This window comes from Lampetra fluviatilis, chromosome 70 (assembly GCF_964198595.1).
Source record: "Lampetra fluviatilis chromosome 70, kcLamFluv1.1, whole genome shotgun sequence".
Taxonomy (NCBI): Eukaryota; Metazoa; Chordata; class Hyperoartia; order Petromyzontiformes; family Petromyzontidae; genus Lampetra; species Lampetra fluviatilis.
Window position 1 is genome coordinate 289,649 of NC_136344.1, and position 23,460 is coordinate 313,108.

A 23,460-nucleotide genomic window follows, 5' to 3' on the forward strand; every position below is an offset into this window, starting at 1 on the left:
CTCACTCCAGAGTGTGTGGACTAATCTCCATCTGTTCCATCTCACCCCAGAGTGTGTGGACTAATCTCCATCTGTTCCATCTCCCTCCAGAGTGTGTGGACTAATCTCCATCTGTTCCATCTCACCCCAGAGTGTGTGGACTAATCTCCATCTGTTCCATCTCACCCCAGAGTGTGTGGACTAATCTCCATCTGTTCCATCTCCCTCCAGAGTGTGTGGACCAATCTCCAACTGTTCCATCTCACCGTGACCTCTAACCGTGACCTCTAACCGTGACCTCTAACCCTGACCTCTCTGCCCCTCTACGCCTCTGTCTCCCTCGTGCAGACGACCAGTGGAGGGTGAAGCTCAGTTTGGTGGCCGGCGTGCCCAACTCTGACTACATCAACGCCAGCTACATCAAGGTGGTCACCCTCTGCAGAGCGCACTCACTCACTCGCTCACTCACTCACTCGCTCACTCACTCACGGGTTCGTTCGCTCACTCACTCGCTCTATCGTTCACTCGTTCACTCGCTCACTCACTCACTGGTTCTTTCGCTCACTCACTCACTGGTTCTTTCGCTCACTCACTCACTCATTCACTCGTTTGCTCATTCACCCACTCGCTCACTCGCTCGCTCACTCACTCGTTCGCTCATTCACTCACTCACTCGCTCATTCACTCGTTCGCTCGCTCACTCGCTCACTCGTTCACATCGCTCACTCGTTCACTCACTCACTCGTTCACTCATTCACTCGCTAACCAACTCACTCACCAACTCACTCACCAACTCACTCATTTACCAACTCACTCACCAACTCACTCACCAACTCACTCAATCACCAACTCACTCACCAACTCACCAACTCACTCAACAACTCACTCACCAACTCACCAACCAACTCACCAACTCACTCACTCAGCCACTCATTCACCACTAACTCACCAACTCACTCACTCACCAACTCACTCACTCACCAACTCACTTACCCACTCACCCACTCACTCATCCACCCACTCGCCCACTCACTCACCAAGTCACTCACCCACTCACCCACCCACTCGCTCATCCACTTACTCATCCCCCCACTCACCCACTGACCCACCAACTCACTCACCAACTCACTCACCAACTCACCCACCCACGCACTCACTCACCCACCAACTCACTCACTCACTCACCAACTAACTCACTCACCAACTCACTCACCCACCCACCCACCCACTCACTCACCCACCAACTCACTCCCTCACCAACTCACTCACCCACTCACTCACCCACCCACCCACTCACCCACCCACCCACCCACCCACTCACTCACTCACCCACCCACCCACCCACCCACCCACCCACCCACTAACCCACCCACTCACCCACCCACTCACCCACCCACCCACTCACCCATCCACTCACTCACTCACCCACTCACGCACCCACCCACTCACCCACTCACTCACCCACCCACTCACCCACTCACTCACCCACCCACCCACCCACTCACCCACCCACCCACCCATTCACTCACCCACCCACCCACTCACTCACCCACCCACCCACCCACTCACTCACTCACTCACTCACCCACCCACCCAATCACCAACCCACCCACCCACTCACCCACCCACTCACTCACTCACTCACCCACCCACCCACCCACCCACCCACCCACCCACCCACTCACCCACCCACCCACCCACTCACCCACCCACTCACTCACTCACTCACCTACCCACTCACCCACCCACCCACCCACCCACCCACTCACTCACTCACCCACTCACCCACCCACTCACTCACCCACCCACTCACCCACCCACCCACTCACTCACTCACCCACCCACCCACCCACCCACTCACTCACTCACTCACCCACTCACCCACCCACTCACCCACCCACCCACTCACTCACTCACTCACTCACCCACTCACTCACTCACTCACTCACCCACCCACTCACTCACCCACCCACCCACTCACTCACTCACCCACCCACCCACTCACCCACCCATCCACCCACCCACTCACCCACCCACCCACCCACTCACTCACTCACTCACTCACCCACTCACCCACCCACCCACCCACTCACCCACCCACTCACCCACCCACCCACCCACTCACTCACTCACCCACCCACTCACCCACCCACCCACTCACCCACTCACCCACCCACTCACCCACCCACTCACTCACTCACCCACCCACCCACCCACTCACTCACCAACTCACTCACCCACCCACCCACCCACTCACTCACCCACCAACTCACTCCCTCACCAACTCACTCACCCACTCACTCACCCACCCACCCACCCACCCACTCACTCACCCACCCACCCACCCACTAACCCACCCACTCACCCACCCACTCACCCACCCACCCACTCACCCATCCACTCACTCACTCACCCACTCACCCACCCACCCACTCACGCACCCACCCACTCACCCACTCACTCACCCACCCACTCACCCACTCACTCACCCACCCACCCACTCACCCATCCACCCACCCATTCACTCACCCACCCACCCACTCACTCACTCACCCACCCACCCACCCACTCACTCACTCACTCACTCACTCACCCACCCACCCACCCAATCACCAACCCACCCACCCACTCACCCACCCACTCACTCACTCACTCACTCACCCACCCACCCACCCACCCACCCACCCACCCACCCACCCACCCACTCACCCACCCACCCACCCACCCACTCACCCACCCACTCACTCACTCACTCACCTACCCACTCACCCACCCACCCACCCACTCACTCACTCACTCACCCACTCACCCACCCACCCACCCACTCACCCACCCACCCACCCACCCACTCACTCACCCACCCACTCACCCACCCACCCACCCACTCACTCACTCACTCACCCACCCACTCACTCACTCACTCACCCACTCACCCACCCACCCACCCACCCACTCACCCACCCACCCACTCACTCACTCACTCACCCACTCACCCACCCACCCACTCACTCACCCACCCACCCACCCACTCACTCACCCACCCACCCACCCACCCACCCACTCACCCACCCATCCACCCACCCACTCACCCACCCACCCACCCACTCACTCACTCACCCACTCACCCACCCACCCACCCACTCACCCACCCACCCACCCACCCACCCACTCACTCACTCACTCACCCACCCACTCACCCACCCACCCACCCACTCACCCACTCACCCACCCACTCACCCACCCACTCACTCACCCACCCACCCACCCACCCACTCACCCACCCACCCACCCCACTCACTCACCCACTCACTCACCCACTCACCCACCCACCCAATCACCCACCCACCCACCCACTCACCCACCCACCCAATCACCCACCCACCCACTCACTCACTCACCCACCCACTCACTCACTCACTCACCCACCCACTCACCCACTCACCCACCCACCCACCCACCCACTCACTCACCCACCCACCCACCCACTCACTCACTCACTCACCCACCCACCCACCCACCCACTCACCCACCCAACCACCCACCCACCCACTCACTCACCCACCCACCCACCCACTCACCCACCCACCCACTCAATCACTCACTCACTCACCCACCCATCCACTCACTCACTCACTCACCCACCCACTCACCCACCCACCCACTCACTCACTCACCCACCCACCCACCCACCCACCCACCCACTCACTCACTCACCCACCCACCCACCCACCCACCCACCCACTCACTCACTCACTCACCCACCCACCCACCCACTCACCCACCCACCCACTCACCCACCCACCCACCCACCCACCCACTCACCCACCCACTCACTCACTCACTCACTCACCCACCCACCCACCCACTCACCCACTCACTCACTCACCCACCCACCCACTCACCCACCCACCCACCCACTCACTCACCCACCCACTCACCCACTCACCCACCCACTCACCCACCCACCCACCCACTCACCCACCCACCCACCCACTCACTCACTCACCCACCCACCCACCCACCCACCCACTCACCCACTCACCCACCCACCCACTCACTCACCCACCCACTCACCCACTCACCCACTCACTCACTCACCCACCCACTCACTCACTCACTCACCCACCCACCCACCCACCCACCCAACCACCCACCCACCCACCCACTCACTCACCCACTCACCCACTCACCCACTCACTCACTCACCCACCCACTCACTCACTCACCCACCCACCCACCCACTCACCCACCCACCCACCCACTCACTCACCCACTCACCCACCCACCCACCCACTCACCCACCCACCCACCCACTCACTCACCCACCCACCCACCCACCCACCCACCCACTCACTCACCCACTCACTCACCCACCCACCCACTCACCCACTCACCCACCCACCCACTCACTCACCCACCCACTCACCCACTCACTCACTCACTCACTCACCCACCCACTCACTCACCCACCCACCCACCCACCCACTCACCCACCCACCCACCCACTCACTCACCCACTCACTCACCCACCCACCCACCCACTCACTCACCCACTCACTCACCCACCCACTCACTCACTCACTCACCCACTCACCCACCCACTCACTCACCCACCCACTCACCCACTCACTCACTCACCCACCCACCCACCCCCGTGTCCCAAGGGCTTCAACTCAGACGAGGAGTACATCGCGACCCAGGGTCCGCTTTCGGGCACCATGGCCGACTTCTGGCGTCTCGTGTGGGAGCGCCACGTGTCCCAGATCGTGGCCGTCACCACCGGTAGTGGCGGGGAGGGAGACAGCGCCACTGTGAGTCGCCATTGCTGAGTACAGCCACCACCACCACCACCAACATCACCACCAACACTCCAGTCACCACCACCACCAACACCACCACCACCAACACCAGCACCCCCAACACTCCAGTCACCACCACCACTAACACTAACATCACCAGCACCATCACCACTAACACCACCATCACCACCACTCCAGCCACCCCTACACCAACACCACCAACTCCACCACCACCACCACCACCACCAACTCCACCACCACCAACACCACCAACACCAACATCACCACCAACACCACCAGCCACCCCTACACCACCACCACCACCACTAACACCACCATCACCAGCACCATCACCACCAACACTCCAGCCACCACCACCACTCCAGACACCACTACACCACCACCACCACCACCACCCCCACCACCACCACCAACACCATCACCACCCCCACCACCAACTCCACCACTCCAGACACCACTACACCATCACCATCACTACCATTCCAGACACCAACACCACCACCCCCACCACCCTCACCACCACCACCACCATCACCACCAACACCACCAGCCACCCCTACACCACCACCACTAACACCACCATCACCAGCACCATCACCACCAACACTCCAGCCACCACCACCACTCCAGACACCACACCACCACCACCACCAACACCATCACCACCCCCACCACCAACTCCACCACTCCAGACACCACTACACCACCACCATCACTACCACTCCAGACACCAACACCACCACCCCCACCAACACCATCACCACCAACACCACCCCAGCCACCCCTACACCACCACCACCACCACCACTAACACCACCATCACCAGCACCATCACCACTAACACTCCAGCCACCACCACCACCACCACTCCAGACACCACTACACCACCACCACCACCCCAGCCATCACCACCACCACTCCAGCCACCCTTACACCATCACCACCATCACCACCACCACCCCCACCACTAACACCACCATCACCAGCACCCCCAACACTCCAGCCACCCCCACCACCACCACCACTCCAGACACCACTACACCCCCACCACCACCACCACTCCAGACACCACTACACCCCCACCACCACTCCAGACACCACTACACCCCCACCACCACCACCACTCCAGACACCAATACACCCCCACCACCACCACCACTCCAGACACCACTACACCCCCACCACCACCACCACTCCAAACACCACTACACCCCCACCACCACCACCACTCCAGACACCACTACACCCCCACCACCACTCCAGACACCACTACACCCCCACCACCACCACCACTCCAGACACCACTACACCCCCACCACCACCACCACTCCAGACACCACTACACCCCCACCACCACCACCACTCCAGACACCACTACACCCCCACCACCACCACCACTCCAGACACCACTACACCCCCACCACCACCACCACTCCAGACACCACTACACCCCCACCACCACCACCACTCCAGACACCACTACACCCCCACCACCACCACCACTCCAGACACCACTACACCCCCACCACCACCACCACTCCAGACACCACTACACCACCACCATCACCACCCCCACCACCACCACCACCACCACTCCAGACACCACTATACCCCCACCACCACCACCACTCCAGACACCACTACACCCCCACCACCACCACCACTCCAGACACCACTACACCCCCACCACCACCACCACTCCAGACACCACTACACCCCCACCACCACCACCACTCCAGACACCACTACACCCCCACCACCACCACCACTCCAGACACCACTACACCCCCACCACCACCACCACTCCAGACACCACTACACCTCCACCACCACCACCACTCCAGACACCACTACACCACCACCACCATCACCACCCCCACCACCACCACCACCACCACTCCAGACACCACTATACCCCCACCACCACCACCACTCCAGACACCACTACACCCCCACCACCACCACCACTCCAGACACCACTACACCCCCACCACCACCACCACTCCAGACACCACTACACCCCCACCACCACCACCACTCCAGACACCACTACACCCCCACCACCACCACCACTCCAGACACCACTACACCCCCACCACCACCACCACTCCAGACACCACTACACCCCCACCACCACCACCACTCCAGACACCACTACACCCCCACCACCACCACCACTCCAGACACCACTACACCCCCACCACCACCACCACTCCAGACACCACTACACCACCACCACCATCACCACCCCCACCACCACCACCACCACCACTCCAGACACCACTATACCCCCACCACCACCACCACTCCAGACACCACTACACCCCCACCACCACCACCACTCCAGACACCACTACACCCCCACCACCACCACCACTCCAGACACCACTACACCTCCACCACCACCACCACTCCAGACACCACTACACCACCACCACCATCACCACCCCCACCACCACCACCACCACCACTCCAGACACCACTATACCCCCACCACCACCACCACTCCAGACACCACTACACCCCCACCACCACCACCACTCCAGACACCACTACACCACCACCACCATCACCACCCCCACCACCACCACCACCCTCGTGTGGGAGCTGCACGTGTCCCAGATCGTGGCGGTCACCACCGCTAGTGGTGGGGAGGGAGACTGCGCCACTGTGAGTCGCCATTGCTGAGTACAGCCACCACCACCAACACCACCACCACCACCAACATCACCACCAACACTCCAGTCACCACCACCACCAACACCACCACCACCACCAACACCAGCACCCCCAACACTCCAGTCACCACCACCACCAACACCACCACCACCAACACCAGCACCCCCAACACTCCAGTTACCACCACCACCACCAACAACACCACCACCACCACCACCACCAACATCACCACCAACACTCCAGTCACCACCACCACCAACAACAACACCACTCCAGCCACCCCTACACCACCACCACCACTAACACCACCAACAACACCACCCCCACCACCACCAACACCATCACCACCCCCACCACCACCACCACCCCCACCACCACCACCACCAACACCATCACCACCACCACCCCCACCACCACCACCACCACCCCCACCACCACCACCACCCCCACCACCACCACCACCAACACCATCACCACCCCCACCACCAACACCAGCACCCCCCACTATCACCACCCCAGCCACCCCCACCACCACCACCACCATCACCCCCACCACCACCACCACCACCAACCCAGCCACCCCTACACCACCACCATCACCACCAACACCACCCCGACCACCACCACCACCCCCACCACCACCACCACCACACAGTGACCCCTCAGTGACCCCCAGGTGACCCCACAGTGACCCCTCGCTGACCCCACGGTGACCCCTCAGTGACCCCACAGTGACCCCTCAGTGACCCCCAGGTGACCCCACAGTTACCCCTCGGTGACCCCACAGTGAACCTTCGCTGACCCCTCAGTGACCCCTCGCTGACCCCACGGTGACCCCTCAGTGACCCCACAGTGACCCCTCAGTGACCCCACGGTGAAACCTCGTGACCCCCAGGTGACCTGCGAGCAGTATTGGCCGTCCGACCTGACGACCCTGACCCACGGCGACGTCTCCGTGGTGCTGGTGTGGAGTGAGGAGAGCCCCGAGTGGACAGTCAGGAGCCTCAGGGTCATCCACGTGAGCCTCACCACTCACTCACCACTCACTCACTCACTCAATCACTCACACACTCACCCACTCACCCACCCACTCCCCCCTCACCACGTGTGTCTCTCCACCACGTGTCTCTCACCACCACGTGTCTCACCACCACGTGTCTCTCACCACCACGTGTCTCACCACCACGTGTCTCTCACCACCACGTGTCTCTCACCACCACGTGTCTCTCACCACCACGTGTCTCTCACCACCACGTGTCTCTCACCACCACGTGTCTCTCACCACCACGTGTCTCTCACCACCACGTGTCTCTCACCACCACGTGTCTCTCACCACCACGTGTCTCTCACCACCACGTGTCTCTCACCACCACGTGTCTCTCACCACCACGTGTCTCTCACCACCACGTGTCTCTCACCACCACGTGTCTCTCACCACCACGTGTCTCTCACCACCACGTGTCTCTCACCACCACGTGTCTCTCACCACCACGTGTCTCTCACCACCACGTGTGTCTCACCACCACGTGTCTCTCACCACCACGTGTGTCTCACCACCACGTGTCTCTCACCACCACGTGTGTCTCACCACCACGTGTCTCTCACCACCACGTGTGTCTCACCACCACGTGTCTCTCACCACCACGTGTCTCTCACCACCACGTGTGTCTCACCACCACGTGTCTCTCACCACCACGTGTGTCTCACCACCACGTGTCTCTCACCACCACGTGTGTCTCACCACCACGTGTCTCTCACCACCACGTGTCTCTCACCACCACGTGTGTCTCACCGCCACGTGTCTCTCACCGCCACGTGTCTCTCACCGCCACGCGTGTCTCTCACCGCCACGCGTGTCTCTCACCGCCACGTGTCTCTCACCGCCACGTGTCTCTCACCGCCACGTGTCTCTCACCGCCACGTGTCTCTCACCGCCACGTGTCTCTCACCGCCACGTGTGTCTCTCACCGCCACGCGTCTCTCACCGCCACGCGTCTCTCACCGCCACGCGTCTCTCACCACCACGCGTCTCTCACCACCACGCGTCTCTCACCACCACGTGTCTACCCACGTGTCTCTCACCACCACGCGTCTCTCACCGCCACGCGTCTCTCACCGCCACGCGTCTCTCACCGCCACGCGTCTCTCACCGCCACGCGTCTCTCACCGCCACGCGTCTCTCACCGCCACGCGTCTCTCACCGCCACGCGTCTCTCACCGCCACGCGTCTCTCACCGCCACGCGTCACTCACCGCCACGCGTCTCTCACCGCCACGCGTCTCTCACCGCCACGCGTCTCTCACCACCACGCGTCTCTCACCACCACGCGTCTCTCACCACCACGCGTCTCTCACCACCACGCGTCTCTCACCACCACGCGTCTCTCACCACCACGCGTCTCTCACCACCACGCGTCTCTCACCACCACGCGTCTCTCACCACCACGCGTCTCTCACCACCACGCGTCTCTCACCACCACGCGTCTCTCACCACCACGCGTCTCTCACCACCACGCGTCTCTCACCACCACGCGTCTCTCACCACCACGCGTCTCTCACCACCACGCGTCTCTCACCACCACGCGTCTCTCACCACCACGCGTCTCTCACCACCACGCGTCTCTCACCACCACGCGTCTCTCACCACCACGTGTCTACCCACGTGTCTCTCACCACCACGTGTCTCTCACTCACCACCACGTGTCTCTCACCACCACGTGTCTCTCACCACCACGTGTCTCTCACCACCACGTGTCTCTCACCACCACGTGTCTCTCACCACCACGTGTCTCTCACCACCACGTGTCTCTCACCACCACGTGTCTCTCACCACCACGTGTCTCTCACCACCACGTGTCTCTCACCACCACGTGTCTCTCACCACCACGTGTCTCTCACCACCACGTGTCTCTCACCACCACGTGTCTCTCACCACCACGTGTCTCTCACCACCACGTGTCTACCCACCACGTGTCTCACCACCACGTGTCTCTCCCCGCCACGTGTCTCTCACCGCCACGCGTCTCTCACCGCCACGCGTCTCTCACCGCCACGCGTCTCTCACCGCCACGCGTGTCTCACCGCCACGCGTCTCTCACCGCCACGCGTCTCTCACCGCCACGCGTCTCTCACCGCCACGCGTCACTCACCGCCACGCGTCTCTCACCGCCACGCGTCTCTCACCGCCACGCGTCTCTCACCGCCACGCGTCTCTCACCGCCACGCGTCTCTCACCGCCACGCGTCTCTCACCGCCACGCGTCTCTCACCGCCACGCGTCTCTCACCGCCACGCGTCTCTCACCGCCACGCGTCTCTCACCGCCACGCGTCTCTCACCGCCACGCGTGTCTCACCGCCACGCGTCTCTCACCGCCACGCGTCTCTCACCGCCACGCGTCTCTCACCGCCACGCGTCTCTCACCGCCACGCGTCTCTCACCGCCACGCGTCACTCACCGCCACGCGTCTCTCACCGCCACGCGTCTCTCACCGCCACGCGTCTCTCACCGCCACGCGTCTCTCACCGCCACGCGTCTCTCACCGCCACGCGTCTCTCACCGCCACGCGTCTCTCACCGCCACGCGTCTCTCACCGCCACGCGTCTCTCACCGCCACGCGTCTCTCACCGCCACGCGTGTCTCACCGCCACGCGTGTCTCACCGCCACGCGTCTCTCACCGCCACGCGTGTCTCACCGCCACGCGTCTCTCACCGCCACGCGTCTCTCACCGCCACGCGTGTCTCACCGCCACGCGTCTCTCACCGCCACGCGTGTCTCACCGCCACGCGTCTCTCACCGCCACGCGTGTCTCACCGCCACGCGTGTCTCACCGCCACGCGTCTCTCACCGCCACGCGTCTCTCACCGCCACGCGTGTCTCACCGCCACGCGTCTCTCACCGCCACGCGTCTCTCACCGCCACGCGTCTCTCACCGCCACGCTTGTCTCACCGCCACGCGTGTCTCACCGCCACGCGTGTCTCACCGCCACGCGTGTCTCTCACCGCCACGCGTGTCTCTCACCGCCACGCGTGTCTCTCACCGCCACGCGTGTCTCTCACCGCCACGCGTCTCTCACCGCCACGCGTCTCTCACCGCCACGCGTCTCTCACCGCCACGCGTGTCTCTCACCGCCACGCGTCTCTCACCGCCACGCGTCTCTCACCGCCACGCGTCTCTCACCGCCACGCGTGTCTCACCGCCACGCGTCTCTCACCGCCACGCGTCTCTCACCGCCACGCGTCTCTCACCGCCACGCGTCTCTCACCGCCACGCGTCTCTCACCGCCACGCGCCTCTCACCGCCACGCGCCTCTCACCGCCACGCGCCTCTCACCGCCACGCGCCTCTCACCGCCACGCGCCTCTCACCGCCACGCGCGTCTCACCGCCACGCGCGTCTCACCGCCACGCGCGTCTCACCGCCACGCGCGTCTCACCGCCACGCGCGTCTCACCGCCACGCGTCTCTCACCGCCACGCGTCTCTCACCGCCACGCGCGTCTCACCGGTCTCACCGCCACGCGTCTCACCGCCACGCGTCTCTCACCGCCACGCGTCTGTCACCGCCACGCGTCTGTCACCGCCACGCGTCTCACCGCCACGCGCGTCTCACCGCCACGCGCGTCTCACCGCCACGCGCCTCTCACCGCCACGCGTCTCACCGCCACGCGTCTCTCACCGCCACGCGTCTCTCACCGCCACGCGTCTCTCACCGCCACGCGTCTGTCACCGCCACGCGTGTCTCACCGCCACGCGTGTCTACCCACGCGTGTCTACCCACGCGTGTCTCACCGCCACGCGTGTCTACCCGCCACGCGTGTCTACCCACGCGTGTCTACCCACGCGTGTCTACCCACGCGTGTCTACCCACGCGTGTCTACCCACGCGTGTCTACCCACGCGTGTCTACCCACGCGTGTCTACCCACGCGTGTCTACCCACGCGTGTCTACCCACGCGTGTCTACCCACGCGTGTCTACCCACGCGTGTCTACCCACGCGTGTCTACCCACGCGTGTCTACCCACGCGTGTCTACCCACGCGTGTCTACCCACGCGTGTCTACCCACGCGTGTCTACCCACGCGTGTCTACCCACGCGTGTCTACCCACGCGTGTCTACCCACGCGTGTCTACCCACGCGTGTCTACCCACGCGTGTCTACCCACGCGTGTCTACCCACGCGTGTCTACCCACGCGTGTCTACCCACGCGTGTCTACCCACGCGTGTCTACCCACGCGTGTCTACCCACGCGTGTCTACCCACGTGTCTCACCACCACGTGTCTCACCGCCACGTGGTGTAGAACTCTTCGAGGGAGACGCGGCAGCTGTACCACTTCCACTTCGCGGCGTGGCCGCACCGCGGGGTTCCCGAGCGCTCACTGCCGACGCGAAGCTTCGTGCAGCTGAGCCGCAAGCACGCACGTGGGGCGCGCTGTGCAGCACCCATACTCGTGCACTGCAGGTAGCAGCACACAGACACACACGCACACACACACAGACACACACACACACACACAGACACACACACACACACACAGACACACACACAGACACACACAGACACACACACACACAGACACACACACAGACACACACAGACACAGACACACACACAGACACACACGCACACACACACACAGACACACACAGACACACACGCAGACACACACACACACAGACACACACACAGACACACACGCACACACACACACACAGACACACACACACACACAGACACAGACACACACACACACACACAGACACACACACACACACACAGACACACACACAGACACACACACACAGACACACACACACACAGCTGAGCCGCAAGCACGCACGTGGGGCGCGCTGTGCAGCACCCATGCTCGTGCACTGCAGGTAGCAGCACACAGACACACACGCAGACACACACAGACACACACACACACACAGACACACACACAGACACACACACACAGACACACACACAGACACACACTCTCACACACACTCTCACACACCCACACACACTCCCACACACCCACACACACACACACCCACACACGCGCCCACACCCACACAGCTACACACACTCACACACGCCCACACCCACCCACACACACACACCCACACACACACGCACACACACACACACACCCACACACGCGCCCACACCCACACAGCTACACACACACTCACACACACCCACACACACACACCCACCCACACACACACGCACACACCCACACACCCACACCCCCACACAGCACACAGCACAGCGCCCAAAATCGCCAACACCTCCCCCCCTTGACCGCCCGCGGTGCCGAGAGGCTACGCGGGTCACCTTTGCCTCTACCTCTACCCCCCCTCCCCCACTCCACAGTGCCGGTGTGGGTGCCACGGCCACGTTCATCGCCCTGGATCAGCTGTTCCAACAGGCCGAGAAGTTGGGCACCGTCGATGTGCCAGGCACGGTGCGCATGATGCGTGCCAGGCGTGGGCACATGGTCCGTACAGAGGTAGGTCTCCGCGCCCGGCCGCCTTTGTCTCCCCACCCCCACCCCCCACCCCCCCACCCTCCTACCTACTCGTTTTGAGGCTGAGTCGACCTAGGGGAGGCCCAGTGACCCGGTTCGGATCATCGTCACCGGGCGGTGTTGGCCGTGAGCGCGAATCGAACCCGGGTCGCCGGGTTCGTAGCGCTAACCGCTGCACCACCGCTCCCCAACAACCACAACAACAACAACAACAACCGCCATTCGCCACTAAGTGGCGGTGACGTCACCACGACGCTTGTGCCAGGCCACGTGCACCTTGAGGCTACCACGTGAAGTGTCGAACGCCCGCTGGCAGGAGGTCACGGGGCAGACCCAGCAGGTGCCACGGGTCGACTGACTGAGATGACCGAGATGACTGTCTGATGCACCACCTGTGCCCCCTATTGTGCCATCTTGCTGTGCTTTAGCCACCCGGCGCTCAACTCGTTGTTGTGAGCGTCGCTCCTCCGCCCTCCGTTGTTGTTGGAGGGCGACTGCCTCCAACTGCTCAGTAGCGTCCTTCACGAGCCTCCTCCACAGAGGCCGATCTTGACACCGCTGGTACCAGTCATCGGCAAGTCCACTCAGCTCCACGTCCTCCTGTACCACATCACTCCATCTCTTCTCTAGCCCGTGCCTCCTGTACCACATCACTCCATCTCTTCTCTGGCCCGTGCCTCCTGTACCACATCACTCCATCTCTTCTCTAGCCCGTGCCTCCTGTACCACATCACTCCATCTCTTCTCTAGCCCGTCCCTCCTGTACCACATCACTCCATCTCTTCTCTGGCCCGTGCCTCCTGTACCACATCACTCCATCTCTTCTCTAGCCCGTGCCTCCTGTACCACATCACTCCATCTCTTCTCTAGCCCGTGCCTCCTGTACCACATCGCTCCATCTCTTCTCTAGCCCGTGCCTCCTGTACCACATCACTCCATCTCCTCTCTAGCCCGTGCCTCCTGTACCACATCACTCCATCTCTTCTCTAGCCCGTGCCTCCTGTACCACATCACTCCATCTCCTCTCTAGCCCGTGCCTCCTGTACCACATCACTCCATCTCCTCTCTAGCCCGTGCCTCCTGTACCACATCGCTCCATCTCTTCTCTAGCCCGTGCCTCCTGTACCACATCACTCCATCTCTTCTCCAGCCCGTGCCGCGCCCGTTTAGCCCCCTCGATCCGGCCGAACAAAAGCTGTTTAGGCATGCGGTGGCTGGGCATGCGGGCTACATGACCCGGCCTCCCTCCGCCCCAACCGGAGGCTTCGGGCCTACTCGTTTCTTTCCTTATCCGAGAGGCCCCTCTCTTATCTCTCATATATTTTTTGGAGCCGGGCAGTCGGCTGCTTGCGCCCCGTGCCGATGCCGATGACCCCGCTGCCTTTCGTCCTTCGACCGTTCCCGCAGATGCAGTACGGCTTCATCCACTCGTGCCTGCTGGACTTCTTGCTCGACCTGGCGCGCCCGGGCCTCTATCCCATCACCGGCCCCGCCGCCGCCGCCGCCGCCGCCGCCGAATCAACGACGACCACCGCCGCCAAGACATCGAACGCCTCCTCCTCCTCCACCGCGCCGGCCCTCTCTGCTCTCCCACGGCATGCCGGGTGGCACCCGGCCCTCCCGCCCACCGTAGCACCGCGGCCACCGGAGCCGCCGGTACGCGGTGGGCCTAGCGGTGGGCCTAGCGGTGGGCCTAGCGGTGGGCCTAGCGGTGGGCCTAGCGGTGGGCTCCGTGAGGCCGGCGGGCTGGCCCACCTGAGCCACCACGCGAACGCCGACCGCAACGTCTACGTGATCGACGCGCAGCAGTGACGTCGTGGTGGTGGTGGTCGTGGTGGTGTGGTGGTGGAGGTGGTGGTGGTGGTGAAGATCCAGGTGGTGATGGTGGTGGTGGGGGTGGGGGTGGTGCAGGTGGTGCAGGTGGTGGTGGTGGTGGTGGTGGTGAAGATCCAGGTGGTGATGGAAGTGGAGGTGATGGAGGTGGCGGTGGTGGTGGGTGGTGGTGGTGGTAGTGGTGCAGGTGGTGGTGGTGGAGTGGTGGTGGTGGTGGTGCAGGTGGAGGTGGTGATGGAGATGCAGGTGGAGGTGGTGGTGGAGGTGGGGGTGGTGGTGGTGGAGTGGTGGTGGTGATGGAGGTGGCGGTGGGTGGTGGTGGTGCAGGTGGTGGTGGTGGAGTGGTGGAGTGGTGGTGATGGAGGTGGTGGTGGAGGTGGCGGTGGTAGTGCGGGTGGAGGTGGTGGTAGTGATGGTGATGGAGGTGGCAGTGGGTGGTGGTGGTGGTGGTGGTGGAAGTGGTGGTGGTGATGGAGGTGGTGGTGCAGGTGGTGGTGGGGGTGGGTGGTGTTGGTGGTGATGCAGATGCAGGTGGAGGTGGTGGAGGTGGTGGTCTAGCCTAGGGGCACTCCCAGTGGCAGCAGTCCCTGTGCATCTGCCTGCTGCCAGTAGCAGGGGGTAGTGCTGAGCATGAGCTGTGAATAGAAAAATCCACGCGACCACAGGGAGAGAGAGACGCAGACTCCGAATCTACAACAGCAGCAGCAGGCATCGTCAGGGTCGGGATGGAACCCACGACCTCCTGCAGACCAGGCGAGGTAGTCAACATCTCCTGGCCACCGTGATGAGAGAGAGACGCAGACTTCAAATCTACAGCAGCAGCAGCAGGCGTCGTCAGGGTCGGGATCGAACCCACGACCTCCTGTGTACCAGGCGAGGTATTCAACATCTCTCAGGGTCTGGGAATGAACCCACGACCTCCTGTGAACCAGGCGAGGTAGTCAACATCTCCTAGCCACCGTGATGATGATGATGATGAGAGAGACACACAGACTGTAGACCAGGCGAGGTAGTCAACATCTCCTAGCCACCGTGATGATGATGATGATGATGAGAGAGACGCACAGACTGTAGACCAGGCGAGGTAGTCAACATCTCATAGCCACCGTGATGATGATGATGATGATGAGAGAGACACACAGACTGTAGACCAGGCGAGGTAGTCAACATCTCATAGCCACCGTGATGATGATGATGATGATGAGAGAGACGCAGACTGTAGACCAGGCGAGGTAGTCAACATCTCATAGCCACCGTGATGATGATGATGATGATGAGAGAGACGCAGACTGTAGACCAGGCGAGGTAGTCAACATCTCATAGCCACCGTGATGATGATGATGATGATGAGAGAGACGCAGACTGTAGACCAGGCGAGGTAGTCAACATCTCATAGCCACCGTGATGATGATGATGAGAGAGACACACAGACTGTAGACCAGGCGAGGTAGTCAACATCTCATAGCCACCGTGATGATGATGATGATGATGAGAGAGACGCAGACTGTAGACCAGGCGAGGTAGTCAACATCTCATAGCCACCGTGATGATGATGATGAGAGAGACACACAGACTGTAGACCAGGCGAGGTAGTCAACATCTCATAGCCACCGTGATGATGATGATGATGATGAGAGAGACGCACAGACTGTAGACCAGGCGAGGTAGTCAACATCTCATAGCCACCGTGATGATGATGATGAGAGAGACGCAGACTGTAGACCAGGCGAGGTAGTCAACATCTCATAGCCACCGTGATGATGATGATGATGATGAGAGAGACGCACAGACTGTAGACCAGGCGAGGTAGTCAACATCTCATAGCCACCGTGATGATGATGATGATGAGAGAGAGACACACAGACTGTAGACCAGGCGAGGTAGTCAACATCTCATAGCCACCGTGATGATGATGATGATGAGAGAGAGAGACACACAGACTGTAGACCAGGCGAGGTAGTCAACATCTCATAGCCACCGTGATGATGATGATGAGAGAGACGCACAGACTGTAGACCAGGCGAGGTAGTTAACATCTCATAGCCACCGTGATGATGATGATGATGAGAGAGACACACAGACTGTAGACCAGGCGAGGTAGTCAACATCTCATAGCCACCGTGATGATGATGATGATGAGAGAGACGCACAGACTGTAGACCAGGCGAGGTAGTCAACATCTCATAGCCACCGTGATGATGATGATGATGAGAGAGACGCACAGACTGTAGACCAGGCGAGGTAGTCAACATCTCCTAGCCACCGTGATGATGATGATGATGATGAGAGAGACGCAGACTGTAGACCAGGCGAGGTAGTCAACATCTCCTAGCCACCGTGATGATGATGATGAGACACAGACTGTAGACCAGGCGAGGTAGTCAACATCTCATAGCCACCGTGATGATGATGATGATGAGAGAGACGCACAGACTGTAGACCAGGCGAGGTAGTCAACATCTCATAGCCACCGTGATGATGATGATGATGAGAGAGAGACGCAGACTGTAGACCAGGCGAGGTAGTCAACATCTCCTAGCCACCGTGATGATGATGATGAGACACAGACTGTAGACCAGGCGAGGTAGTCAACATCTCATAGCCACCGTGATGATGATGATGAGAGACGCAGACTCCAAATCTTCCCCTCTCCCGACGCGTCGGATGAATAAAGATGTCACGTTACGAGCGAACGTATCCCGCATGCGTGCGTGAGTGTGTGTGTGCGAAACGTCGGACAACCCGACAGATTAGTGGTCGGTTGTCCGACGTTTCGCAGGTGGTTACCATCGGCAGCGTCATCGGGCAGTGGGCATCTCCTGCTCGAAAATGCCCGTCTAGCCATCAACTCAATCACCCACTCACTCACCCACTCACTCACCCACTCACTCATCCACTCACTCACCCACTCACTCATCCACTCACTCACCCACTCACTCACCCACTCACTCACCCACTCACTCACCCACTCACTCACACACTCACCCACTCACTCACCTAGTAATCCACTCACTCACCCACTCACTCACCCACTCACTCACCCACTCACTCACCCACTCACCCACCTACTCACTCACCTACTCACCTACACACCCACCCACTGACTCACCCACTCACTCATCTCTTCACCCCAGCCACCCACCCACTCACCCACCCACCCACTCACCCACCCATTCACCCACCAACTAACTCATCCACTCACTCACTCATCCACTCACTCACCTACTCACCCACCCACTCACTCACCCACTCACCCACTCACTCACTCACCTACTCACTCACCCACTCACTCACCCACTCACTCACTCACCTACTCACTCACCCACTCACTCAGCTACTCACCCACCCACTCACCTACTTACCCACCTACTCACCCACCCACCCACTGACTCACCCACTCACTCACCGACCTACTCACCCACTCACTCACCCACTCACCCACTCACTCACCCACTCACCTACTCACCCACCAATTCACCCACCTACCCACTGACTCACTCACCCACTCACTCAATCACTCACCCACTCACCTACTCATCCACCCACCTACTCACCCACCCACCCACTGACTCACCCACGCACTCACCGACCTACTCACCCACCCACTCACCTACTCACCCACTCACTCACCTACTCACCCACTGACTCACCCACCCACTCACCTACTCACTCACCCACCCACTGACTCACCCACCCACTCACCTACTCACCCACTGACTCACCCACCCACTCACCTACTCACTCACTCACCCACTCACCCACCCACTCACCCACCTACTCACCCACTCACTCACTCACCCACTCACCCACCCACCCACTCACCCACCCACTCACCTACTCACTCACCTACTCACCCACCCACTCACTCACCCACTCACTCACCCACCCACTCACTCACCTACTCACCCACCTACTCACCCACCCACTCACCTACTCACCCACCCACCCATTCTCACACAAACCCACCCACTCACTCACCTACTCACCCACCTACACACTCACCCACTCACCCACCTACTCACCCACCTCACCCACCCACTCACTCATCCACTCACCCACTCACCCACCCACTCACCCACTCACTCACCCACTCACCTACTCACACACACACCAATCCACTCACTCACCTACTCACACACACACTTCCTCACCCACTCACCCACCCACTCACCTACTCACCCACCCACTCACACACACACACTCACTCACCCACTCACTCACCTACTCACACACTCACTCACTCACCTACTCACCCACCCACTCACCCACTCACGTACTCACACACACACCAATCCACTCACTCACCTACTCACACACCTACTCACTCACCTACTCACACACACACTTCCTCACCCACTCACCTACTCACCCACCCACTCACACACACACACCCACTCACTCACCCACTCACTCACCTACTCACCCACCTACTCACCCACCCACCCACTGACTCACCCACTCACTCACCTACCTACTCACCCACTCACTCACCTACTCACTCACCCACACACTCACCTACTCACACACCCACTCACTCACCTACTCACACACACACTTCCTCACCCACTCACCTACTCACCCACCCACCCACTCACACACACACCCACTCACTCACCCACTCACTCACCTACTCACCCACCTACTCACCCACCCACCCACTGACTCACCCACTCACTCACCTACCTACTCACCCACACACTCTACTACTCACCCACACACTCACCCACCCACCTACTCACCCACCCACCTACTCACCCACCCACTCACTCACCTACTCACCCACCTACTCACCCACCCACCCACTGACTCACCCACCCACTGACTCACCCACTCACTCACCGACCTACTCACCCACTCACTCACTCACCTACTCACCCACACACTCACCCCACCCACCTACTGGGGACACATCTTGACAACAGCAAGCACAATGCACACAGACACGACAGCAGTGGTAAAGTATAGCGAGGGTAAACGAATCACTTGCAAACACATAGAGATACACAGAGATACATAGAGACCCATAGAGACCCATAGAGATACACAGAGACACATAGAGACCCATAGAGACCCATAGAGATACATCGAGATACATAGAGACCCATAGAGACCCATAGAGATACATAGAGATACATACAGATACATAGAGACCCATAGAGATACATAGAGATACATAGAGACCCATAGAGACCCATAGAGACCCATAGAGATACATAGAGACCCATAGAGACCCATAGAGATACATAGAGACCCATCGAGATACATAGAGACCCATAGAGATACATAGAGACCCATAGGGATACACAGAGACCCATAGAGATACACAGAGACCCATAGAGATACACAGAGACCCATAGAGACCCATAGGGATACACAGAGACCCATAGAGATACATAGAGACCCATAGAGATACACAGAGACCCATAGAGATACACAGAGACCCATAGAGATACACAGAGACCCATAGAGACCCATAGGGATACACAGAGACCCATAGAGACCCATAGAGACCCATAGAGACCCATAGAGATACACAGAGACCCATAGAGACCCATAGAGATACACAGAGACCCATAGAGACCCATAGAGATACACAGAGACCCATAGAGACCAATAGAGATACACAGAGACCCATAGAGACCCATAGAGATACACAGAGACCCATAGAGACACATAGAGACCCATAGAGATACACAGAGACCCATAGAGACCCATAGAGATACACAGAGACCCATAGAGACCCATAGAGATACACAGAGACCCATAGAGACCCATAGAGACCCATAGAGATACACAGAGACCCATAGAGACCCATAGAGATACACAGAGACCCATAGAGACCCATAGAGATACACAGAGACCCATAGAGACACATAGAGACCCATAGAGATACACAGATCCCCATAGAGACCCATAGAGATACACAGAGACCCATAGAGACCCATAGAGATACACAGAGACCCATAGAGACCCATAGAGATACACAGAGACCCATAGAGACCCATAGAGATACACAGAGACCCATAGAGACCCATAGAGATACACAGAGACCCATAGAGACCCATAGAGATACACAGAGACCCATAGAGACCCATAGAGATACACAGAGACCCATAGAGACCCATAGAGATACACAGAGACCCATAGAGACCCATAGAGATACACAGAGACCCATAGAGACCCAGATAAATTATTATTCCACAAGCCCCACCCCGTCGTGACGTCATCGTATTTTTTTCCCGGTCCACGCCCTCTCGATGACGTCATCCTATTTATTTCCCAGACACCCGAACGCAGTGACGTCATCCAGCCCCCGAAGCTACGTCATCGTATTTGATTTCAAACCCTCGTCCCCTCCGCCCTCGGTGACGTCACCATTATGTATTTTCCTGTCCACGCCCCCTGGTGACGTCACCATATTTAAATTTCACAGAGCCTCCGCCCCCTCCGTGACGTCATCGTATTTACCCCTCCGGATGACGTCATCACATTTAAATTTCACCGAGCCTCCGCCCCCTCCGTGACGTCATCGTATTTACCCCTCCGGATGACGTCATCACATTTAAATTTCACCGAGCCTCCGCCCCCTTCGTGACGTCATCGTATTTACCCCTCCTGATGACGTCATCACATTTAAATTTTACAGAGCCTCCGCCCCCTCCGTGACGACATCGTATTTACCCCTCCTGATGACGTCATCACATTTAAATTTCACAGAGCCTCCGCCCCCTCGCTGACGTCATCGTATTTTCATTCGCCCCCCGCGCTCCACACCCCCCTCGCTGACGTCACCATATTTAAATTTCACAGAGCCGCCGCCCCCTCCCCCCTCACCCCCCCCACCCACCCTGGTCGCCCCCCCCCACCACCGACCCCACAAGCCCCTCCCCCAACCCAAACCCCTCCCCCACCCACCCAAAAAAAATGTAAAATTAATAAAAATGAAAATGAAATGTGTTGCCTCCGAAACGTCGTGATTTTTATTTTATTTTTATTTTACTTTTATTAATTTTATTTTTTTTACCTACGTGACTTTACCGAAAAAACCCTAAAAATATGAATCCTTGCAGTCACGAAAGCTTCAAATCTACAACCCATCCTCAATCCAACCCAAACCCCTCCCCCAACCACCCAAACCACGCCCACAACCACCCAAACCACGCCCACCAACCACCCAAACCACGCCCACCAACCACCTAAACCACGCCCACCAACCACCCAAACCACGCCCACCAACCACCCAAACCACGCCCACCAACCACCCAAACCCCTCCCCCAACCACACAAACCCCTCCCCCAACCACCCAAACCCCTCCCCCAACCACCCAAACCACGCCCACCAACCACCCAAACCACGCCCACCAACCACCCAAACCACGCCCACAACCACCACCCCTCCCCCAACCACCCAAACCACGCCCACAACCCAAACCACGCCCCTAACCACCCAAACCACGCCCACCAACCACCCAATCCCCTCCCCCAACCACCCAAACCACGCCCACCAACCACCCAAACCACACCCACCAACCACCCAAACCACGCCCACCAACCACCCAAACCACACCCACCAACCACCCAAACCACGCCCACCAACCACCCAAACCACGCCCCCAACCACCACCCCTCCCCCC

General features: G+C 60.0%; 1 protein-coding gene across 1 annotated transcript; it reads left to right on the forward strand.

Moving 5' to 3' along the window:
- Positions 1-374: 374 nt before the first annotated feature.
- LOC144952798 (receptor-type tyrosine-protein phosphatase H-like) lies at positions 375-15,805 on the forward strand. Its single transcript, XM_078883265.1, has 6 exons — positions 375-404; positions 4,644-4,790; positions 8,374-8,496; positions 12,776-12,936; positions 13,840-13,975; positions 15,401-15,805. The coding sequence occupies exons 2-6, from the start codon at positions 4,698-4,700 to the stop codon at positions 15,803-15,805; spliced, it is 918 nt and encodes a 305-aa protein (XP_078739391.1). The 5' UTR covers positions 375-404; positions 4,644-4,697.
- The last annotated feature ends 7,655 nt before the right edge of the window (positions 15,806-23,460 follow it).

Coding starts and splice junctions, on each gene's coding strand:
- LOC144952798 (XM_078883265.1), top strand. CDS start 4,698: ATGGCCGACTTCTGGCGTCTCGTGTGGGAGCGCCACGTGTCCCAGATC. Junction 8,497..12,775: donor GGAGCCTCAGGGTCATCCAC/GTGAGCCTCACC, acceptor CACGTGGTGTAG/AACTCTTCGAGGGAGACGCG. Junction 12,937..13,839: donor CCCATACTCGTGCACTGCAG/GTAGCAGCACAC, acceptor CCCACTCCACAG/TGCCGGTGTGGGTGCCACGG.